The sequence below is a fragment of the Antennarius striatus genome, chromosome 8 (genome assembly GCF_040054535.1).
Source record: "Antennarius striatus isolate MH-2024 chromosome 8, ASM4005453v1, whole genome shotgun sequence".
In the NCBI taxonomy this organism is placed as follows: Eukaryota; Metazoa; Chordata; class Actinopteri; order Lophiiformes; family Antennariidae; genus Antennarius; species Antennarius striatus.
In genome coordinates, this window is record NC_090783.1 from 20,018,688 (window position 1) to 20,038,452 (window position 19,765).

The 19,765-nt window shown below is 39.4% G+C and overlaps 3 protein-coding genes across 3 annotated transcripts in view; 1 reads left to right on the forward strand and 2 right to left on the reverse strand.

The window, feature by feature from the left end:
- Nucleotides 1–339: 339 nt before the first annotated feature.
- Nucleotides 340–3,173, reverse strand: nfam1 (NFAT activating protein with ITAM motif 1). The gene is made up of 6 exons (XM_068322202.1): nt 2,991–3,173; nt 2,380–2,643; nt 1,363–1,478; nt 750–884; nt 525–629; nt 340–428 (listed from the first exon to the last, which is right to left on the reverse strand). Exons 1-6 carry the CDS (start codon nt 3,163–3,165, stop codon nt 366–368), a joined length of 858 nt encoding a protein of 285 aa, XP_068178303.1. The 5' UTR covers nt 3,166–3,173; the 3' UTR covers nt 340–365.
- Nucleotides 3,174–5,248: 2,075 nt separating this feature from the next.
- Nucleotides 5,249–9,280, forward strand: si:ch211-243a20.3 (uncharacterized protein LOC100151507 homolog). The gene is made up of 4 exons (XM_068322389.1): nt 5,249–5,387; nt 6,978–7,111; nt 7,320–7,449; nt 8,747–9,280. The coding sequence occupies exons 2-4, from the start codon at nt 6,997–6,999 to the stop codon at nt 9,087–9,089; spliced, it is 588 nt and encodes a 195-aa protein (XP_068178490.1). The 5' UTR covers nt 5,249–5,387; nt 6,978–6,996; the 3' UTR covers nt 9,090–9,280.
- Nucleotides 9,281–16,852: 7,572 nt separating this feature from the next.
- Nucleotides 16,853–19,765, reverse strand: part of grin2bb (glutamate receptor, ionotropic, N-methyl D-aspartate 2B, genome duplicate b) — a 65,316-nt gene continuing 62,403 nt past the window's right edge. The window contains exon 14 of the mRNA XM_068321728.1: nt 16,853–19,231. Within this exon, the coding sequence (XP_068177829.1) occupies nt 16,853–19,231 (2,379 nt within the window). The remainder of the gene's footprint in view (nt 19,232–19,765) is intronic.

Sequence of the window (19,765 nt, forward strand, 5' to 3'; positions counted from 1 at the left end):
ACAGCGGGTGAAGCGGTTGACGATGAATGAATGAATGATAAATTACTTGTGTGAGTCTGTGTTAATCACATGCATAGTTTGTGTACAGGCCCGTAAAACACACAAACACACACATACACACAGACAGACACACAAACATGCACACACGCACAACCCCCTTTGTAAACTTACCCAGGTAGGGTCTTATTGAATGTTGCACGTTGTGGTTCACTAGTGTTGTTTTTGTTGATATGTGTATCTATTTAGTAGTATGTCATGTTATAGGTTTGTTACACTACTCATCTGGGTATTATTCTCATCTGAGTTTCTGTGTTATGTAATAAAAAAAAGAAAAGGAAAAATAGGCTGATTTTTTTATTTAAACTTCAAAAATTCTCATAGACTGACTCAAATATATCTTCACGTGGGGGTTTTCTCTCTTGCACCATCTATGAAGGAAGTAGAAGAAATTATTACATGGTTCACTATTTCCCACTGATTAGAGTTCAGTATATGTAATAGTAACAAATGAAATTCACCCTGACCTTATTTTCAGAATCATTTTTCTGAGGTTTGACATTTCGTTGGTCTGTGTTTGCAGGTGGACAGTCCAGCGCATCATAAATGGATCTGGGCCGAGAATCTAGACTCTGGGGATATCTCAAATCAGTTTCCAAGACATATAATAAAAAATAACATTGGAATGTAAGAAAGTGGTACAATATAATTAATAAATTGTGTTTATGTGCTGAGGAATAAAAGGAGCTCACAGCGTAGACAGATGTGGACGAAGCAGACCTCACATCCTCATTTTCATTCTTCTTCTCTATCTGTTTCCCTTTCTTTTCCGCTCCGTTCTGCTTTTGTTTTCTGCAAATGTTGGCGGCTTGTGTGAAGCCTTCTTTCTGAAAATGACAAAAAATAGAAACTAGACCAAGTCACATAATGGTTCTAAGTTGGATATCAATGCAAGCTTGATGCTTAAGTGAGAAATAGAACCTCTGATGTGACTTTTTTGGAGGAGGGAAACTGAAAGAATTTGTCTTTGTTTGTGAAATAACATTCAGAGTTGGCCTCAGTGGCTTCAGTGGCTAGATGAAACGATAGATCCCCACCCTTTAAACTTCAGTATGCAGGAATTATATACTGTACATGGCCCTTTTTGAGTTTATGTGTTTATTTGTATGTATTTATAAAAATTAAAATTGTTGTCTGCAGCACCAGAGGAAGTAAAATCCTAGATGGCGTTGATCTACATCACTTTTTTTCAGCTTCTTGACTCGTATGGTCACAGTTTGAGTCCGTACCAAAGTCACATTCTTTAACTGAAACAAACTGCATCCATCTTAACTTCTGGCATATTGTGAACAGGGTACATCTTACCCAATATCCCCTGAAGATGATCGCTGAGCCAATCACACAGAAAACTAGCAGGATGCTTGTGAAGCAAGAAACTGTGATTAATTCACGGTTATCTTCTTGTTTGTTGTAGCCTTTATCTGAAAAACACAAACCATTTTTGTTTACAGTATTCTGCAGCAGGCATCCTGACAACTGGATGGTTCATAAATTCCCACATGTGTTAAACAAGCGATTCCTTTTCTAAATACAGTATATTTAAGATCAACAGAGTTTTTGTGTATTTTTGGATGAATTGAGTACATTGCCTGAAACCATATGAATCCTCTAATATTTTCCTTTTGTTACAAAGGCTGTTAGCAAGAGGTTCAGAACTCTTAGAAGTCTTGTTTTTTCTCGAGAAATAGTCCATTTTGCTTCCTTGTATGGCATTCAAGTTGTGAAAAAAGTTGGCTGTACTTCTCAAAAATGAATAAATTGCATAACATTGTCACTTTAGCCATAACAACATGCATTCTGTCCTTTTTTTCTAATCATACTATACAAGGCTTTATGTAATTAAGGGGTATTTGATCGGTACAGATCCCTAGTTGAATTAAAACCAGTTGTCCTTTGCAAGTATCAGAATCCTCATTTCTAATCATGAAAGGGTTTTTAGGAAACCAAGAGCATGTCAAAGGCACGGACAAAGCAGATATTTAAAAACATTAACTTTATAAAAGAAACACTAAAGCAAAAAACCTAACTTTCTGCAACATAAAAGCTTTTTTTTTATAATTCACAAAATATTCTTTTACTACTGCATCTAGTCAGACTTTACCATAACGCAGAGGACATTACTTTTAATTATAAGTATTCTGATATTTAAAATAATTATAAATGTGATTTGCATAAATCCATCAGAAAATAATCACATCCAAGTAAAAGAGCAGAGATAAGTGAAGAAACATTTGAAGTCAGGCAGCTTCACTACTCTGAAAATCCTTCTCAGTTATCTCATCCATTGATAACGTTGATACGTTTTGTTATTTTTTTACTGACCTCTCACTCGAAGAAACCAATACACCGTAGTTGTTTTATAGCTACAAGAGTATTCTCCAGACTGCGTCAGGTTTTTCAGCTCCATTGTCCCTGTGAAATATTCTGCTTGACCAGCAGGGATGACACAACTGTATATGACAGATTTGAAAGGATCGAAGCATTTCAAGCTGTCGGTAGTATGGTTTTCTGGACTCTTCAGCTCATATTCAATACGCAGCTCTTTGTTTGCGAGGTTCACAAAGACTGTGCTTCCTAGGTGTAATTCTGTGAGGGGGCACAACATGGAATATTACTGTGTTTTCATTATACACGGCAAGAACAACATACTGTAATAATAACTGAAATGGTACGCCGTTTAGAATTGTATTCCTCTGAGTTATCAATTATTAAGAGAAATTGTTTGTTCCTTCTCTGTATTTGTATAATTATATAATCAATATTCCTGTTGGAATAAAAATGGATCACACGATAAAAACTGAAAAGCAACATCTGTCAGATAAAAATTGATTAAAAAAGAAACATCTACACATATTTGGCTTCAAGTTATATTAAAGTCACATTGTTAAAACACGCTGTACTGTAACTTTATTAAAACATCAGGGATGGCTTACGTGACTCCAATTTCGAGAATACAGGAGGGAGAAAGAAGACAAATATCCAGCTTGACGTGACAGAAAAATGGTAAAACCACTGAGTTCCCATATTGCGATTTTCTGGGCTTGAGCTTTGTCTCATCTTCTTCATGGACAATCCATTTATCAAGTGTTTCTCAGCATGTGGGTACATGAACTGCAGTATTGCATTTCCTGTTTCTTTCAAAATCACTTCCTCAACATGCTGGTTTTCTGTTTTTCTGGACATTGACTCATAAGGCAGTGGATTAAGGTGACAATGGACTAATAAAAAGAGCATCGCTGATACATAACATTCAACAGTAAAACCACTTAGGATCAATTTGTAGAAAGACTGGGGCGGCAGTGACTCAGCGGTAGAGCGGACATCTTATGACCAGACATCGCCCAGACACTGCGGGTCGATTCCTGCTCCCGCCAGACATCCTCAGAGTGTGAGCTGACTGTGGGAGGTGTCAGCTCACCTCCCGGCCACTGCCGATGCCCCCTTGAGCAAGGCGCCCCTTACAAGCTGCTCAATTGGGCCAACCAACCAAAGTCGCTGCCCTTCATTTTGCCTCACCATATACTGTTTATTGCGTTTACTAATTGCATGCTCGCAGTGTTTCAGGGGCCTGCTCACAACTGTATCTAACATAAAGATATGTATATGCATGGAGTGTAAAAAGTAATTTTCCTGTCAGGGGATTAATAAAGTGGATCTTCTTCTTAATGTCTTTTGTACTTTGCTGAGAGGAAGTACTTGTGGTTTTTTTTATTTCATAAGCCTCTAGATGTAAAGAGAAGTACAATGTGGGTGACAGGCAGGAAACCGTCTGGAATTCAGCTGAACATTAAATATTGCATATTGATTATGTGAAGCAGCTGTGGATTGTAAATTAACCAAAGCAGCATTTCTCTCTTGATTTACTCTCTGGCTCCCTGGGAAAGTGTGCCGACATTGAAGTTTTGCTGTTTGCGTTCACACTTTCATTCACATAACCTCCACACTTGTCTTGTTTTTTTTTTTTTCACTCTCTCTTTCCTGTTCTTGGTGGCCAAATCTGACCTCAGATCAGTCAGAGCATGACACACAATCAGAAGGCGGGAACTGCAAGAACATCTGGAATCCATAAATAAAAAATATTTATCTCCTCTATCCAGGAGAGAAAAGCAGACAAATCCTTCACTAAACAAGTTAGATCTGCAGATTTATCTTTTAAACCAGACTAACTACAGCAGAAAACAAGTCAGTTGTTTTTACTCAAGTCTTTTTCTTCATTTTACTTCAGTATCCTGTATTCAAGAGGGAATTAATGCGTTCTCTAGGAGTAGAAGGTTCAGTACTCTATAGTATAGTTTGGTTTATTAAAAAAAATACACTGATTTAATAGAACATACTGTATTGATCGAGATTAATTTAACACATCATATATAAACTACTTCAAAGTAGTGTCACCTCAAGCTCTTATCTTCATTGAGAGATTCTTTTTAGTTTTTGGCCCATGACACTATATTTAAATGAAAAATCTCATCTAACAAACATATAAAAACATAAAACATGGATTTACTAATTTGTTAGATGAACAGAAACATATTCTTACATTTCAATACTTGGAAATATTTATTTGCCAAATTTTCTTGTTAAATGTTCACCCTATATAAGATCATCATCACTAAGTATAAATTGGTAAATTCCTTTCATTTTCCTTTATAATTTCATAATTTGGTATAGTTGTTCTACTTTTACTTGAAGAGGAGTAAGACTAAAACATTGTTGAGAATATCAGAAAATTAACAGTAAAGTAGAGAAAAGAAAAGAACAAGTATCTTTCTGGCCTGTTTTGTGTGACTAAATTACTACAAAATCTGGCTCTGAGGTGTGAGGAGGCCAGGAATTACTTTTGTGAGGGTAAAGGTCAGAAACGGTGGAAAGCAGAGACAGATGAGAAACATCTATAACTGTCTGCTCCACAAAGATAGTCTTCTTCTTCTCCTTTGGGCTTTTCCCTTCAGGGGTCGCCACAGCGAATCAATTGCCTCCATCTAACCCTGTCTTCTGCATCCTCTTCTCTCACACCAACTACTTTCATGTCCTCCCTCATTACATCCATAAACCTCCTCTTTGGTCTTACTCTAGGCCTTCAAAATTTTGCTCCACAAAGATAGTGTGTGTGCGTATTTGTGTGTGTGTGCGTGTGTGTGTGTGTGTGTGTGTGTGTGTGTGTCTCGCCCCCTTAATTATACAACAGTTTGGAATCGAGGGTGGAGAGAGCATCAGAGAATATAAGGAGAAGGGAAGGTTGGAAAAGATCGAGGCACTGACAGAGAGGAGAGGCAGACACATCTTCAGACTACAGATCGGAAGTTTTCCAACATTACCATCGTCATCATTTTGTGAGTATGACCTCATTTAATAATTTTCCACAATTGTTTTCCATCCTTTGAAACTTCCTCCTAACTTTGTGAGTTTGCTGAGAATATCTTTATTTCACTTCAAAAATGAACTCCATCATAGTGAAGGTACACTTGTTTGTGTCGTGATTGTTCGGTGTTGTCAATGCAACGACCAGATGTGTAACAAGCTGCTTCGCATTATCACGCGGCTGTTTTCACCCTGCCTTTACAGTCTTTCCAGATTCATTCCTCCAAGTTCCCCACAAATATTTAATAATACCTCCACAATGAGTCATCAGCTCACTGTCCAGCGTGATTCAGAGACCTTACTTCTCTGATTCACTGACTTATGTGCACAATCCTGCTTTTCTGGGTCACTTGTTTTGACCCTCTCTCTTGTTTGTTCCACTCAAACTTGGAGTCATTGGATTAGTTTTAAGAGATACAGATCTAACAAGAACCAAGGCAGTCACAGACTGCAACATACCGCCACAACCCTGAATTCAGAATTTGACCTACTTGCATAGGTCAAAGATCAAAGCTAGTACTCTGACCTACTTTCATAGATCAAAGCACTAGCTTTGATTTACAGTCTTACTCACACTGGCCTTCTCCCTACTTCTCCCTACCTACTTTTCTCAAGGTCAAGGTCATCATCTCATTTTCATTTCCTTTGCCGCCCGAGTTATGTCCTTTTTGTTTCATCTTTACATCTCGCTTCAAAGCAGTGATGTATTGTAAGTGCTCCAGAATCTCCTGCATCCAGTATTTCGAATAACAGTCTGAAGATAAAAAAATGAGTGCAATCTTAACATCAAGAAGATGAATGAATGAATGAGGTGGGGGGCGTGGGGGTGGCAGTGGCTCAGTCCACTAAACCTTGGGCTGGGGACCGGAGGGTGGCCGGCTCAAGACCCACGTGGGCTAAAAATTTCAGAGTGTGAACTGGCAGTTGGAGAGGTGCCAGCTCACCTTCTGAGCACTGTCGAGGTGTCCATGAGCAAGGCACCGTCCCATAACAACTTGCCCTCTGCGGGGCAACACAAGGTAGCTACCGCTACGGTCTACCATCACCCTCTCCCCCTGCACATATATATATGGGTGAAAAAACAATAAAGTATACATCTTCTAAATGTTTTGTGTTTTCGGATCAGAATTATGAATATATTAGTGAGTCATAATAATTCATATTTAAAATATTATGCATTTAATGGAAATAAAGGAAATGGAAATACACAATACAAACACAACCTCCATTCCTACTGAGTAAAAAATCAACAACATGTGATGTGTTGTATAGTTTAGCTGAAAAAAAAGCTGACAGAAAATTGCTGACAGAGAGTTTGGTGAATTATCTAAAGAGGCTGTTTCCTGATTTATTAAAGGACACTGAGTTTGTCGCTTTCAGGACAAACAATATGTGTAGTTTTGATTTTGGTAGGTACTGTCCCTTTAAACTCTGAATAGAAAAGTACTTTTTCTTGCTGTGTAAATCAAAGGACACATTTTTCCCACTTTCAAAACATGTCAAAAATGCATCTGCTCACTTTAAATATATTTTTTCTTCTTTAATTCTCTCTTTATAATAAGGAGTTTCTGTCTCCTTGTCATGGCCCGTTGCTCTCTGATGATGGTGCTGATGGTGGTTGCCATAGCAGCGGAGGCCTATTCAGCCAGCAAGGAAAATGAACTGGATTCCGGGTACTGGAACTACAGAGAAGGAGGTAAATCAAAAGCCTGTCCAATGCATTAAAACTACAGTTTATAAATCAAAACAGTTTGAAATGTTGGATAATCAATTCCAAATATGGGTCAACTGAATTTAAAGCGTCTTCAGTGATTAAGTAATTACTAAAATCATTCTAAAACCTTTGTGATTGATTCAGAACATGTCCTTTCAATCAAGCTTGATGGTGCTGTGTTTTGGTTCAGCCGATAGTGTGAACGTGGCCCCGGTGCGCAGTGTGACCAGAGTATTAGACACCTGGGGGAAACGCATTTTCAATGAGCTCAAGACTTTACTGCACTCGCAGCCCAACACACTACTGCCTGACTACTCCAGGTAAGGCCAGGACCTGTGTCACCTCACGATATATCTGAAATTATTATTAAGGGGAAAAAAGTCATCTTCTCACTTTTTCATTTTAAAAAAGGTCCAATATTACATTCTACAGACTTAATGTCACAACTGTACACCATGGCAAAGAAGTGTGAGATTCCTTAAACACCATTCAGATCATGCATTATAGAATGGATGCCCATACCCCATTGTCTCAGAAGATCATTGACAATGTGCTTAAAATAGAGATGATTTGAGGGTAAACACACCTCTTTGTGGGTGTGAGGGTGAGAAAAAAAAAGTGCAGCACTAAAATGTTTCTTTAACTCTATTACAATCCGAAAAAATTCATCTGCTGATGACGATCAAGTTATATGATCTAAATGTTGCCTAAATGGACCATGGAGGGTCACATCTAGAGAAAATATACAAGCAATTATTTTTCACTGTTATTAACTGGAATCACATTTCAAGAACTCTTTTTCTTGTGTGTAGATTCTTACTATACAGTAGAAATTCAGTATATCACTAGCACTAAATTCACACTTCATTACTCTAGTGCTGCAATCACTGAGTAATTAAAGTGTATAATTGTATTTGAATTTAACAAATTTTACAATAGTTCAACTGTAAAACTTTTAGAATAATGGCAAATGGACTGCAGTTATGTGCAGTTGTATCTTTCTAGTCTGACTAACCATTCAAAACACCCTGTGCTGTACCTCCTGATAGAGATGTCTTTAAAATGAAATAGAGTGAAAACCCTACTAATACAACTACTTCACTGCCAAACTTGAACAGTATTCTGATGTACACTGCCTGGCAAACAACAACAAAAAAAATCACCACCAAAAAAAAAAAGCCACACGCTCTCATATTTTGTTGGACCGCCTTTAGGTTTGATTACAGCATGCATTCCCTGTGAAATTGTTTTTATATGCTACGGCAATATCACAGGAGTTATTTCCATCTAGTGATGCAGTCAAGCTAGGTCGAGGTTCAGCAATAGTAGGATGAGGTCAGCTGACTACATGAATATACTGAATGATCAGACATGAAAAACAACATCACAGCGAATGTATGCCGTAATCAAACCTAAAGGCACTCCAACAAAACATGAGAGTATGTGGCTTTTTTTTTTTTTTGGTGGCAACTGTTTTTTCAACCAGGAATTGTATTAATGCCATGGAGTTAGATAGGTTAAACTACATCTACTATGGGAGAACTAATTCTTGATCACTTTATAAGAAACAGCTGTCCTTATGAATGTGAAGCTGAACTTCCTCTGCTCTTCCTGCAGGGTCCACCCTCTGTCTGAATCTGTTAATGACCTGTTCAGAGAAGTGTCCCTGCTGCGTAGGCGCATCAACGAACTCTCTCACCGTCTAGCAATCTTGGAACCATTCTTACGTCACTACGGTTACTGGGAAAAGGAGGATGAGGAGGATGAGGAGGGGGTAGATAATCTGGAGATTGCGGGAGGATTTCAAGCTCAGACCTTGAGAGGAGATGTGGTCAATCAAACCCGGCACCATAGCCCGAGGGCTGTGGGGAGGCAGAGCCGAGTGCTGAGAAGGAGAAGGGTGAGAGTCTTTAATAACAGGGGTGTGAAGCAGGTTCTAACAAAGAGAGACACACATTGAGGGAGATAAGATGAAGAGAGGGGATGTTTCATACAGAAAGCTCTACACATATTATAGGATGTAAGAAATAAATAAATCAACTTTCTAAATTTAATTTTGTAAGATATAAATGTTATATGTTCTTCAGGTTTGTATTGTCCAGCAATTACCCTTAATAAACTATTGAGATGATCATTGTTTCACCCTGATTTTAAGGTCACACAGAAGCAAACACTCCTGTAACAATAAATGTGTTTTATTGAATATTTGTTTCAACACTTTCAAAAACCCTCAACATGAGTTGTTTTTTTTCTTTTTCCTCAAGCTTTAAGGTTTCTTCTTGACATGAGAAACACATGCTACAACATGCTTGTTGTTTACTGTCCACAAGAAATGGAGCTGCTCATGTCTAGCTGAAGTCACATAATGATTTTTCTTTTTAGTTATTGCTACACACAAATGAAGACGTGGTCATCAATTTTAATGAGTTATTTACACAAATGGCTCTACCTTGTCTTTCATGGAGATTTACAGAATTTTTGGGGGATTGTGTTTTCCACCACTATGTAGATGCTATTCATGGTTTATAAAAACCAATGTGTTCAGGGTTATGTCACCAACGGGAATTTAAATTTTCACAGAAGCCCTGCTTCACAAAGCGGAGGTGTGAACTTTATTTTTTAGACACACACATTTAATTGTGTGGTGAACGATACTAATGAGTTGGAGTGTGGGAGGAAGCAGGAACCAGTATCTACACCTCTATTTTGATGAGATGTACACTTAACACCAACTGTTTTAATAGTAAATTGCTTAAATTATTGCCATTTTTAACACAGATATACAATGTGAGGAGGGATTAATAACCATTCAAACTAGAAACTGATTCTGGAAGCTTTTTCGTACCATTTAAAATCAAATGCTTATTTTACGTATTTTAAATGTTATTATAATACTATCATTATTATTTTATAATCGGCTTTTCACAGCAACTTTATTGATGGCAGTAACTCGTATCCGCACCTGAAGCTCAAGAGGTCAAGAGTTTTGTTGTCATTCATTCATCTACACCATAAAATGAGACTACATTGTTACAGAACCATGCTGCTTTGTTTGTGTGTGTGTGTGTGTGTGTGTGTGTGTGTGTGTGTGTGTGTGTGTGTGTGTGTGTGTGTGTGTGTGTGTGTGTGTGTGTGTGTGTGTGTGTGTGTTGCTTCCAGTCCAGTTAAGATGTGTTGAGGGGTGCGATGGCTTGGAGGAAGAAACTGTTGCATAGTACTGCTGTGAGAGCCGGAATGCTCCAGTGCCTCTTACTGGATGGCTGAGGGTGAGAAACCTGTGTGACAGGTGTGTGGGGTCACCACCCAATACAGTCCTCAAATTGCAGATTGTAATGGAATATCATGAGATGGCCATGGCTGTTTGTTTTTTTTGTTTTTTTATTAAATTAAAAAAAAAAAAAGATTATTAACTGTTTTATAATATTATAGTTATGATTTAAGAAATGTCCTATTTTCATGACTGAAAAGTAATCCAGTATCTGCAACCCTTCAGTTCTTCCCTGGCTAGAGATCTCTCCATATCCATAATAATCAAAAGAAATTCACAGATAGGGTAATGGCACCTCCTCCAAATTCTTGCTCGTGCTCTTCGTTCTAAACAGCAACCAGAGGGTTCTGTGTTGTTGCCACAGGGTGTCAGTGCTCGCCTGCAGCTGTAATGAGATGTGACATCACAACTGATTCAATGAGGATAAGTCTTTTGTTTTTGCTCAGCTAGAGTCAGGAACTGTCTTCAGTGGCCCAGCAGGGGGTGCCTATTATCTGCTAACATAATTATAATGTTTGTTAGTGAACAGCGATCGTGTGAATGTTCATGTTGTGGGCACAGGAATCCAAGCTTCATGCCGTCATTAAAACTTTGCCAAGTGTTTCTACAGCAACCGGTTTCTGCCTGACTCTTTTTCATTGGACATCCATGACACACACTGCTGCCTTTGTGGCGTCCTTCCTTTTTTCGCTGTCACTTTTCCTATGATTCTTAAACATGTTTAACACTCCACCCTTCTTCTTAAAATCACAGCTGTAATCTGCATACCAACCATCGCTCCTCGTCCATCTCCACCTTCGTTTTTCTCCTGTCCACAGCACTATGTGTGGGTGTTAAGCTCAGGCTGTACTTTCCATTTTGGTATTATATTGTCAATGCATTGTTGCATCCAATCCAGTTAGGATGCTGTGGGAATACTGTATAACTCTCTTTCTGCACCTCCCCATCCCTCTTTCTCATCCCTCTCCATCGCTGGAAAAAGAGCCAGTTGCTAGGTAACCATTAATTGTCAAGAAGTAGTTACATGTGTTGCAATGTATCCAATGTATCCCGCCATTGTTGGGTGGATGTAAGAAATAAACTGGTGTGAAGAAAAGAATGAAAGAAGACATAGTTACAAGGATATTTTTAAGATGCCGAGGATGAAACTGATCAAATCTAAATCTTTTCACATTATTCTGTGTTGGCTCCCGGGTCTACCTATGTTAAAAATCTACACATTCAAGGCATCAGTGCATTTGAGAAACCGCAGGTTTCTTTAAATAACTCCTGTTGCTGGACAAGGCTTTTAGAGTAAAGACAGATTCTCCAGAACGAATGGAAGTAGGGTTTCGGGGGTGCTTTGATCACTGCTGCATGACTGAGTTTGCATCTTCTTCTTCCCCATGAATATTTCCCCCCTCTCTCTCTCTCCCCCTCTCTCTCTCTCACTTGTTCCACATTTTATCTCAAAACCGTTTTATTTTTCCATTGCTCTGTGAAAAGATAAAGACATAGGCACTTGAATAGCATGCCAATCTCACATGATGAGAGTCCTCTTCATGGGAGACTGATATGAACAACAAAAAACACAAAGAACGACAGATGACATTCAGCTGCAATAATTACCCCAGATCCACCGAATACCCATGGAACATAATGATATTTGTTACAACATCTACTCAGTTCATTTGAATGTCAACTACAAGCACTACAAATGGGTGAGAGAGGTTGAATACTTCCAACCCGTGGAAATAACAAAAGATTAAATAATAATGTCAGAGGAGAAATAAAACGAGACAAATATGTTTGAGATTTCTTGTTTTTTATTAATACTCAACACTTCTAATCCAAAGAGACAGAAGAATAATATTTCTCAGCACTTATTTTCACATTGACTTTATTTCATCTCATTTTCAATTATACTAAATATTAAATCAAATTTGAAATACTCTATTCACACAAGTAATTTCTCTTCATACAAAAATGCAAGGGTGAACTAGATTTTTGTCATATGTACATTTTTCACAATCTGTACATCTCAAGAATGGCCCTGCTCAATCTTCTGTGGTCAAACACAAAAACAGAAGGTTAACCACAGACGAAAGAAACAGAAGAGACTTTGTAAAAAATGTAACAGATAATTTATTGTGCTTCCTGTGCACCTGTGGGTTATGGTGCTTTACAGTTTTACCTTTGAGAAAATAACCATCTTAGCTGGTCTTTGACCAAATTCGTAGGAAAAATAAAACACAAACAACAAAATTCGGTATTCCAAACCTTGTAGTGACATGTGCATATTCACATCTTTGTGTCAATAAATGATTGCACATATCCTGACCTGCAATTGTTAGAAAAAGCAATTTTGTAAGGGGACCTATGAATCAAAGATTTATCCCAAATAGATCTATTCTCTGCTGTTTTGTACAATGTCTTATCAAAAGTCCATGAGTGTGAGGTAAAGTATTTACATACTTTTATAATACATGTACAATAAACAGTTAACTCTCTCACACACTTTCTCTCTCATTACGAGTTCACATAGAGGTAATCAAGCATATGAATTCAGGCACATACATTAACAGCAATGATGAAACATACCGAGATATTCGAAGGAAGAAATAGGAAAAATAGTTGAGATGAAGATGGTTTCAATGAGTGAATCGACCAAGATCTCAACCTTGTTTAAAGGCATTTATACAAACTATCAAGAAAAGTAACCGTTGAATAACATAAATAATGAAAATATTTACAATCTAGTGATTGTACTCATTAATCAATATCTTTAATTTAATCATAACCAAAATTTGGATTGGTTTTTTTTATTTAAAAAAAAAAAAATTAAAACAATCCAAATTTTGGTTATGATTAAATGAATGCGACCGATTAGTGAGAACAATCACTAGAATGTTTTGTTTGGAATCATATTGGAATAAAACACATACACACTCACGTGCACATACACACACGCATGCACGCACGCACACACACTCGCATGCACGCATGCACACACACACACACACACACACACACACACACACACACACACACACACACACACACACACACACACACACACACACACACACACACACACACACACACAGAACTACATGGATTATCTAAACCAATAAGATTGATAAAATTCCAAATACTGTTCAAAAATGCCCATTTTATTTGGGCTGAAATTTTAAATCAAAAAACAAATTAAAAAAAGAGTATACATGCAAGTCCTCAGAAACAATACAAGACCCCTAGTATCATACATACTGACTCGTTAACCAAGAGAACCAATGTCCTCTTAAATTTTCACTGGGATGTACAACAAGCCCAATATTGGGAGTTGTTTAGTCAGAATGAAGAATCAAGAACTGGTATGGTAAAAAGGACAACACAGGTTTAAATGACAGTAACTTACTGAAAAAAGGAAAATTGCCATTTAAACCTCATCTGTGCCTTTAGAATGTGTTAGAGCAAAAACGCTTGTTGCTGTGGATTAGAAGCCTTTTCATCATTCAGTATATACGTGTCACATTAGTAACAAAAGTACTGATTTCTACTGAATGTGTAACACCTGCTTTTAAGATGCAGTTCACTTTCTCCCACTTTCCTTTTCTTTTTTTAATTAAATTTCTGTAGTAGACATAATCTATACAGGACCACACACACGAGGGCAGCTTCTATCCTTCATCAAAATCTTAGCATTCTTGTAAAACAAATTTTGGCCCAACGGAAGACGAAATCAGTTTAAGTACATGCTGAAATTATTGTCATGTTCTATTTGATGTAAAATGTAAGTTGAAGTAACATTATGGGGGAAATAAGTTTACACAATGATATTCTTTTTTAAAATCAAAGTTCTCTTAACTGAAAGAAAGCTGTTTAGAGGAAAATGGTGACATTTTGGGAAATATGCTTCCCCCCCCCCGTTATATATTTTAATGTAGAGCCAAGCAAACAGTTTTGTTTAGCATGAAGACAGAAAACTGGGAAACAGCTAGCCTGTTTAACTCAAAGCCTTAAAAATGTGTTACATTTGTTGAATTTGTACATCAGCTTAGAAATAAGAAGTTGAGGTTTTTGCATGAATCAAGCACGCTATAACGTATTATGTGTTACATGTTAATTAATGAGCTTGAAGATCTTTTCACAGAGGTTGCTTGATGATGCCACCGTGAAGAAAAATTTTCCGCACTACCCTTGCTTTCTCTACACTGAACAAACCACTGTTGATCTCATCCTCTGCTCTGAGGCCAAGGTGCTCCTGGGAGTCATGAGCACCTGAGCACCTTCAGCTGATTTTAGTTTTCATTTAGTTAGCTGCTAATTGCTATTAGCTGTGTTTTAAAGTTTCCTGCTTTTCCTGTCTTCAAAAGTATAACATGCCATCAAAATGTCACACCCGTGTCATGTCAAGATAGGTCCATTCATACTGACATTGATTTGGCACTTTTACTGCTCCCACTGTTTTCTTTGGGGCAGAACACTGACTCCCAAAATGCTATTGAAATATTCATACAAGAAGGATGTGCAATAAAGTGCAATAAAGGCACACACAGCAGTCCAAAATGAGCAGGTTGCTCTATTTGGACCAGAGTCATGGTAGCTATTACTGTTTGTTTTCTGCATTTATGCTAAGCTAAGTTGACAGGATGCTGGCTCTTGCTTCATAATTTCTCTGCAGAAAGGAGTTGTGGTAAAAATAAGCAGGACAGAGAAATGCTACAGTTGTCCAAGTTTATTCAAAAGTATTTATCTAATATCTTCACTAGAAAAATTAAAAGAACTTAATAAAAGTGTGTGGTAAGTATTTTAGGAGTAATTTACTCTAAAATATTTGATTATTTGGGTTTGTTGACTTTTAAATTATTAGTCATCAGTTGTTGTTTTTTACACCAGCATAGTAATAATGTTCAGGACTAGTACTCTCCGTATTCAGTTGTGACCATCTAAAATAGCAGGCAGGGCTTTGAGCCTTAATCATGAAATAATTAACAAGCTGGACTGCTCATCCCAGCAATTGAGACCTCATTCAAAGTGTCCATTATGTCCCTGTCCTGAGTCAGAACTAATGAAATGTAACAATATGCAATGAGCACACATTAAAAGTGATTAACATGTATTCAAAGGATAGGTGTTCCTGGATCATTTATTTTGTGAATATTAACAGTTGGATTTGAGGAAGTTGGGAAGAAAAAAGCTTGTTGGGCTCCGTAACGACTCACAGGAAAATAACTTGCAGTTGGTTTAATTGAGGAGTACAATGTAAAACAATGCTCTATAATTTTAATTGTATTTATTCACAAGCAACACTGTCATACTTGACTTTTGGGGATAACAGGAAAGTTTATCATGGCACTGTGGTTTTAACCCTTATAATCCTGCTATTGTTTTTTTTTTTTTTTTGTTGGGGATCTGTGCAGGAATTAACCTTCCCCTGAAAACTGTTTGCATTTGTTAAATACCTTAAAGTACTTTATGCACACTAAACTGTCATAAGAAACTTCTTCAGATGTATTTTCAGTCTTAAATTGATTGACTAATTATTAGAAGGTAAACTTTTCTCTCAAAAAAGCAGATCTCAAGCTTAGAAAATCCATTAAGGCACATCCAGATCAGATGCGAGACCCTTTTGGTACTGCCAAGGAAAAAAATGAGAGGAAATAGCAAATCAGTATGATGATGTTGCTTCTGCAGGTGAAAAAATACCTTCTTTGCAAATTTACATACATAGAATTCACTCAGCAAGTCATGCCTTTCACATATACTTCACAGCACTCAAAAAGTAAGAAGTATGAAAAAAATCAAACATGTAGAATTAATAGCAAAGAAGAGACCAAGTTACAGGAACCCATATCTGAGCCATACTCAAATCTGGTCTGCCAGTCTCCTGCAATACTGGAAAGCTAAGAAACAATTGACATCATACAAATAGGTAACATGAACCACTTAAATAAATAAAAAACTTAAAACTATCCAAACCGATCATCATCAAACACTGGAATAATATTCAATAATATTATCAACATTATCGATACAATTATTGTAAGTTTACCCTGTTAATTCAACAGAAGTGTTGATTTCTTGTTCATGATTGTATTTCTGTTGCTAAACAAAATGTTTTGGTGTTAAAGAACTGCAAGAAGTAGGGAAAGACAGCAATTTGAAGCGATCACATACTGGAGATTTTATTCCACTTTTCCCCCTCCTTATCTTAGACTGTTGGTGCTTCATTAGAATCCTCTTCTCATTAAAAGCTTGTCTCCTGCAGGTATTAACCACAGTGTATCCTGCAATGGCTTCTGTGCATGTCTAAAATTTTCCATTGAGTTGACTGAGAGCAACACATACCATATTGTATCTCTTCATTCTCTTCACACAGGGAGATCATCAGCCTCTTTTTTCCTTTGTATGTTTCTTAGTCCACCTCATTTCTTCACCCCCATTTCTCTCTCCTTTTTCCTCTGTCTTCACCCTCAGACATCTGACTCAATACTGGAGAGCTTTTCATAAACATGTCCATTGCTGGCACCATTGAAGGGTCTCTGTCCCTGCCCCAAACCTATGGTGTCCCTGCCCACCGGCAGTAGATTGGCCCCGTGGTGGTTACCCATGGGCCCTCCCAACCCTCCAAGACACAACTCTTTGGGGAACCTGGGGGCCATGTTAGACATGACCCCAGCTGTGGCAGACGCGGGTAAATAGGAAGTTGCTCCCATGGAGCCGCGGAAGTCACCTCCTCCTCGATTGTTGTTGAGAAGTTGCTGCTGCTGCTGCTGTTGCTGCGTCTGTGGCTTTTTGATGTAGTACGGTTTGGCACCGTGTAAAAGACACTGGTCGTCACCGAAGGTTGGGATGAAGGGGTTCTGGTTCACCTTATCTGGGTAGAGAGATTTAGACAAGGAGTAAGTCCCAGCCCCTCTGCTACTACCACCACCACAGCCCCCACCTCCCATCATAGCTCTATCTCTGTCCCTCAGGTCTCTCTCCCCTGCTGACAGCTGATGCAACCCACCTTCACCTCCACGGAGCAAACTGAAAGAAGAGCCTCCTTTTGCCCTGTCCCCGCTTATCCCTTCGAACATGGGAGACTCCCTTTCACCTGCATACCTTTCAAACATGTGAGCATAAGGACTGGGGCCCTCCATGAAGCGGTCTTTGTCTTTCAAGCTCACACTTCGTGGTTGAGGAAACTGCCCTCCAATGCCCCCACCAACCCCACCCATTCGGCCAGCCCCCTCCCTCTGCAGGTCCACAAATGTGTCATAAGAGTGTTGCCTCCGTAACACCCTCCCACCTGGCCCTAGTTTCCTGCGCTGTGCCTGAGTTTGCGTTTGGCTGGGCGCTATGCTAGTTTTTCCTCCAGAGAACACCATGTTATTATCCTCACTGATGTTGTAAAGGTTGTTTGGCTGGATTTTACAGGAGTCACAGCGTTTGCAGCTAGCGGAGGTGGGGCGACTGGTAGTGCCTACAACTCCACTAGTTTGGCACGTGCTACCCCCACCCATTCCTCCACCATGGTGACATACACTGTGGCAGTTGCGACATTCCCAGTCACCGCCTGCTATGCCCCCACCTCCTAGCCCAGAAACACCTTTCTCCCAGCAGGTGTGGGCCTGTTGTCCTGACACTGAGCCGATCCCTTTACATTCAGACATCTTGCCTTTAACTTTGAGAAAGTCTTCTACAGGTACTAAGCTTTTACAAATACCACCGCCGCTACCACCACCGCTACCACTTCCACCCTCTTGCACCCACATGGCCTTGCCCTCCTTGGAGCGGAACTGGTCCACATAGAAATCTCTCAGGTTGTCTTTGTCTTTGCGGAACAAGTAAGGTGAAGAATTACCCACTCCTGCTCCCCTCTTCCGTTCCAGGGGAGGTGAGACCGTGCGGTGTGTCTGGAGCCCGAGTGGGAAGTGGTGGTGAACGGTGTGGTGATGGGGTCTCCTCCTCAAGCCTCTCAGCTCTATCTCGTCCTGCTCCCGTCTGCACTTGGCAGAGGCTGGCCTCTTTTTCAGGCTGTCCCTGTACTGTTTACGCCGCTTGTTGTTGCCCTCCAGATTGCCGTAGGTGACAGTATGTGTGGAGATATCCGAAACATCAGAGCGAATGTTTCCATCGTCACCCCCTGAGCCTCCCCCACCCCCAGCACAGTACCTGTCATGACCCCCAATGATCCCTGTGCTGGATGCACCTCCTTTGAAAGAAAACCTCCCATACACATTGTTTCCCTTGAACCCACCCTGGTTGGAATCCACAGGGGTGTGGCCAGCAATCAGGTCAAATTTATTGGTATTCCTGTGAGTCATAGAAGGGCGGGGCTGGGTGGTAAAAATGGGTGCTACCCCTCCCCCTAAACTGTCGCAATCAAACATGCCACCCTCCAAAGAACTAGTGCTGCCTAAACTACGTGGCCTGTTTGGCAGGGGGCCGGACATACCCAGAGCCGAGGCCGGGTGGTGGTGCAGATAATGATCTTGGTAGAGGTTGCTGTCCTTCAGTGGCAAGTTGCCAAAAGTCCTCTCCACCTCGCTGATGTAGTCACTGAACATGTTGTCCTCCGGCATGTATGGTGGTGCTGTCTTGCAGTCTGCAGGGTGACCCCCCAAGCTGCGCCGGTGCTCCTGAATATCATAGATAGTCGATTCACGGCCAGTGTGGCTATACTCCAGAGCAGCATGAGGAGATCCATTAATGCCTGGGACAGCGGTCATGTCTTTCGCAGTCCGAAGCAACCGCAGGATGTTGGAATGGGTGTTGTTCATGTTCTTCTTCATGGTGGCTGATGGTGAGTCCATAGTTGACTTGTTTTCTTCAATTTGAACCCCATGGATGCAGCTGTAGATCCCCTGGAGTGCAAAAATGGCAGGAAAAGAGAGGTAGAAAGATAATTTTAGGGTGAGACAGGCTATGAGAGAAGTAGAAAGAGAGATAAAAAGAGTGAGAGAGGTAGGAAACGAAGCTCAAAAAGCAAAAAGACAACCATATTGAAATATGTGGCAGCAGGACTCAATATAACCAAAGGAGAATCAGTGTCAGAGAGGAAGATGCCAAACACATAAAATGAGAGATGGCAAGAAAGACAGAGACAGAGAAAGCCAGAGAGAGGTTAATGCATTGCCATGTTCTCTCAGACCACCCTAAAGTTTACACATTATTAAACAGTAATAAGGGCTGAGCTCATAAATGACTCTTCTCAGGGGAACAGCATTGACAGTCACAGCTGCTGCTCAGCACTCCACCTCAGAAACAGAGAACTGAGGGAGAGGGAAATAAGTAGATCAAAGTCTTGATGATAAAAAGGGTGCTGTAAGCCCATGGTTTTCACCACCGATCAATATGTTCAATCAATGCCATTTAAAGTCAGTTGAAAGCGGTGCCAG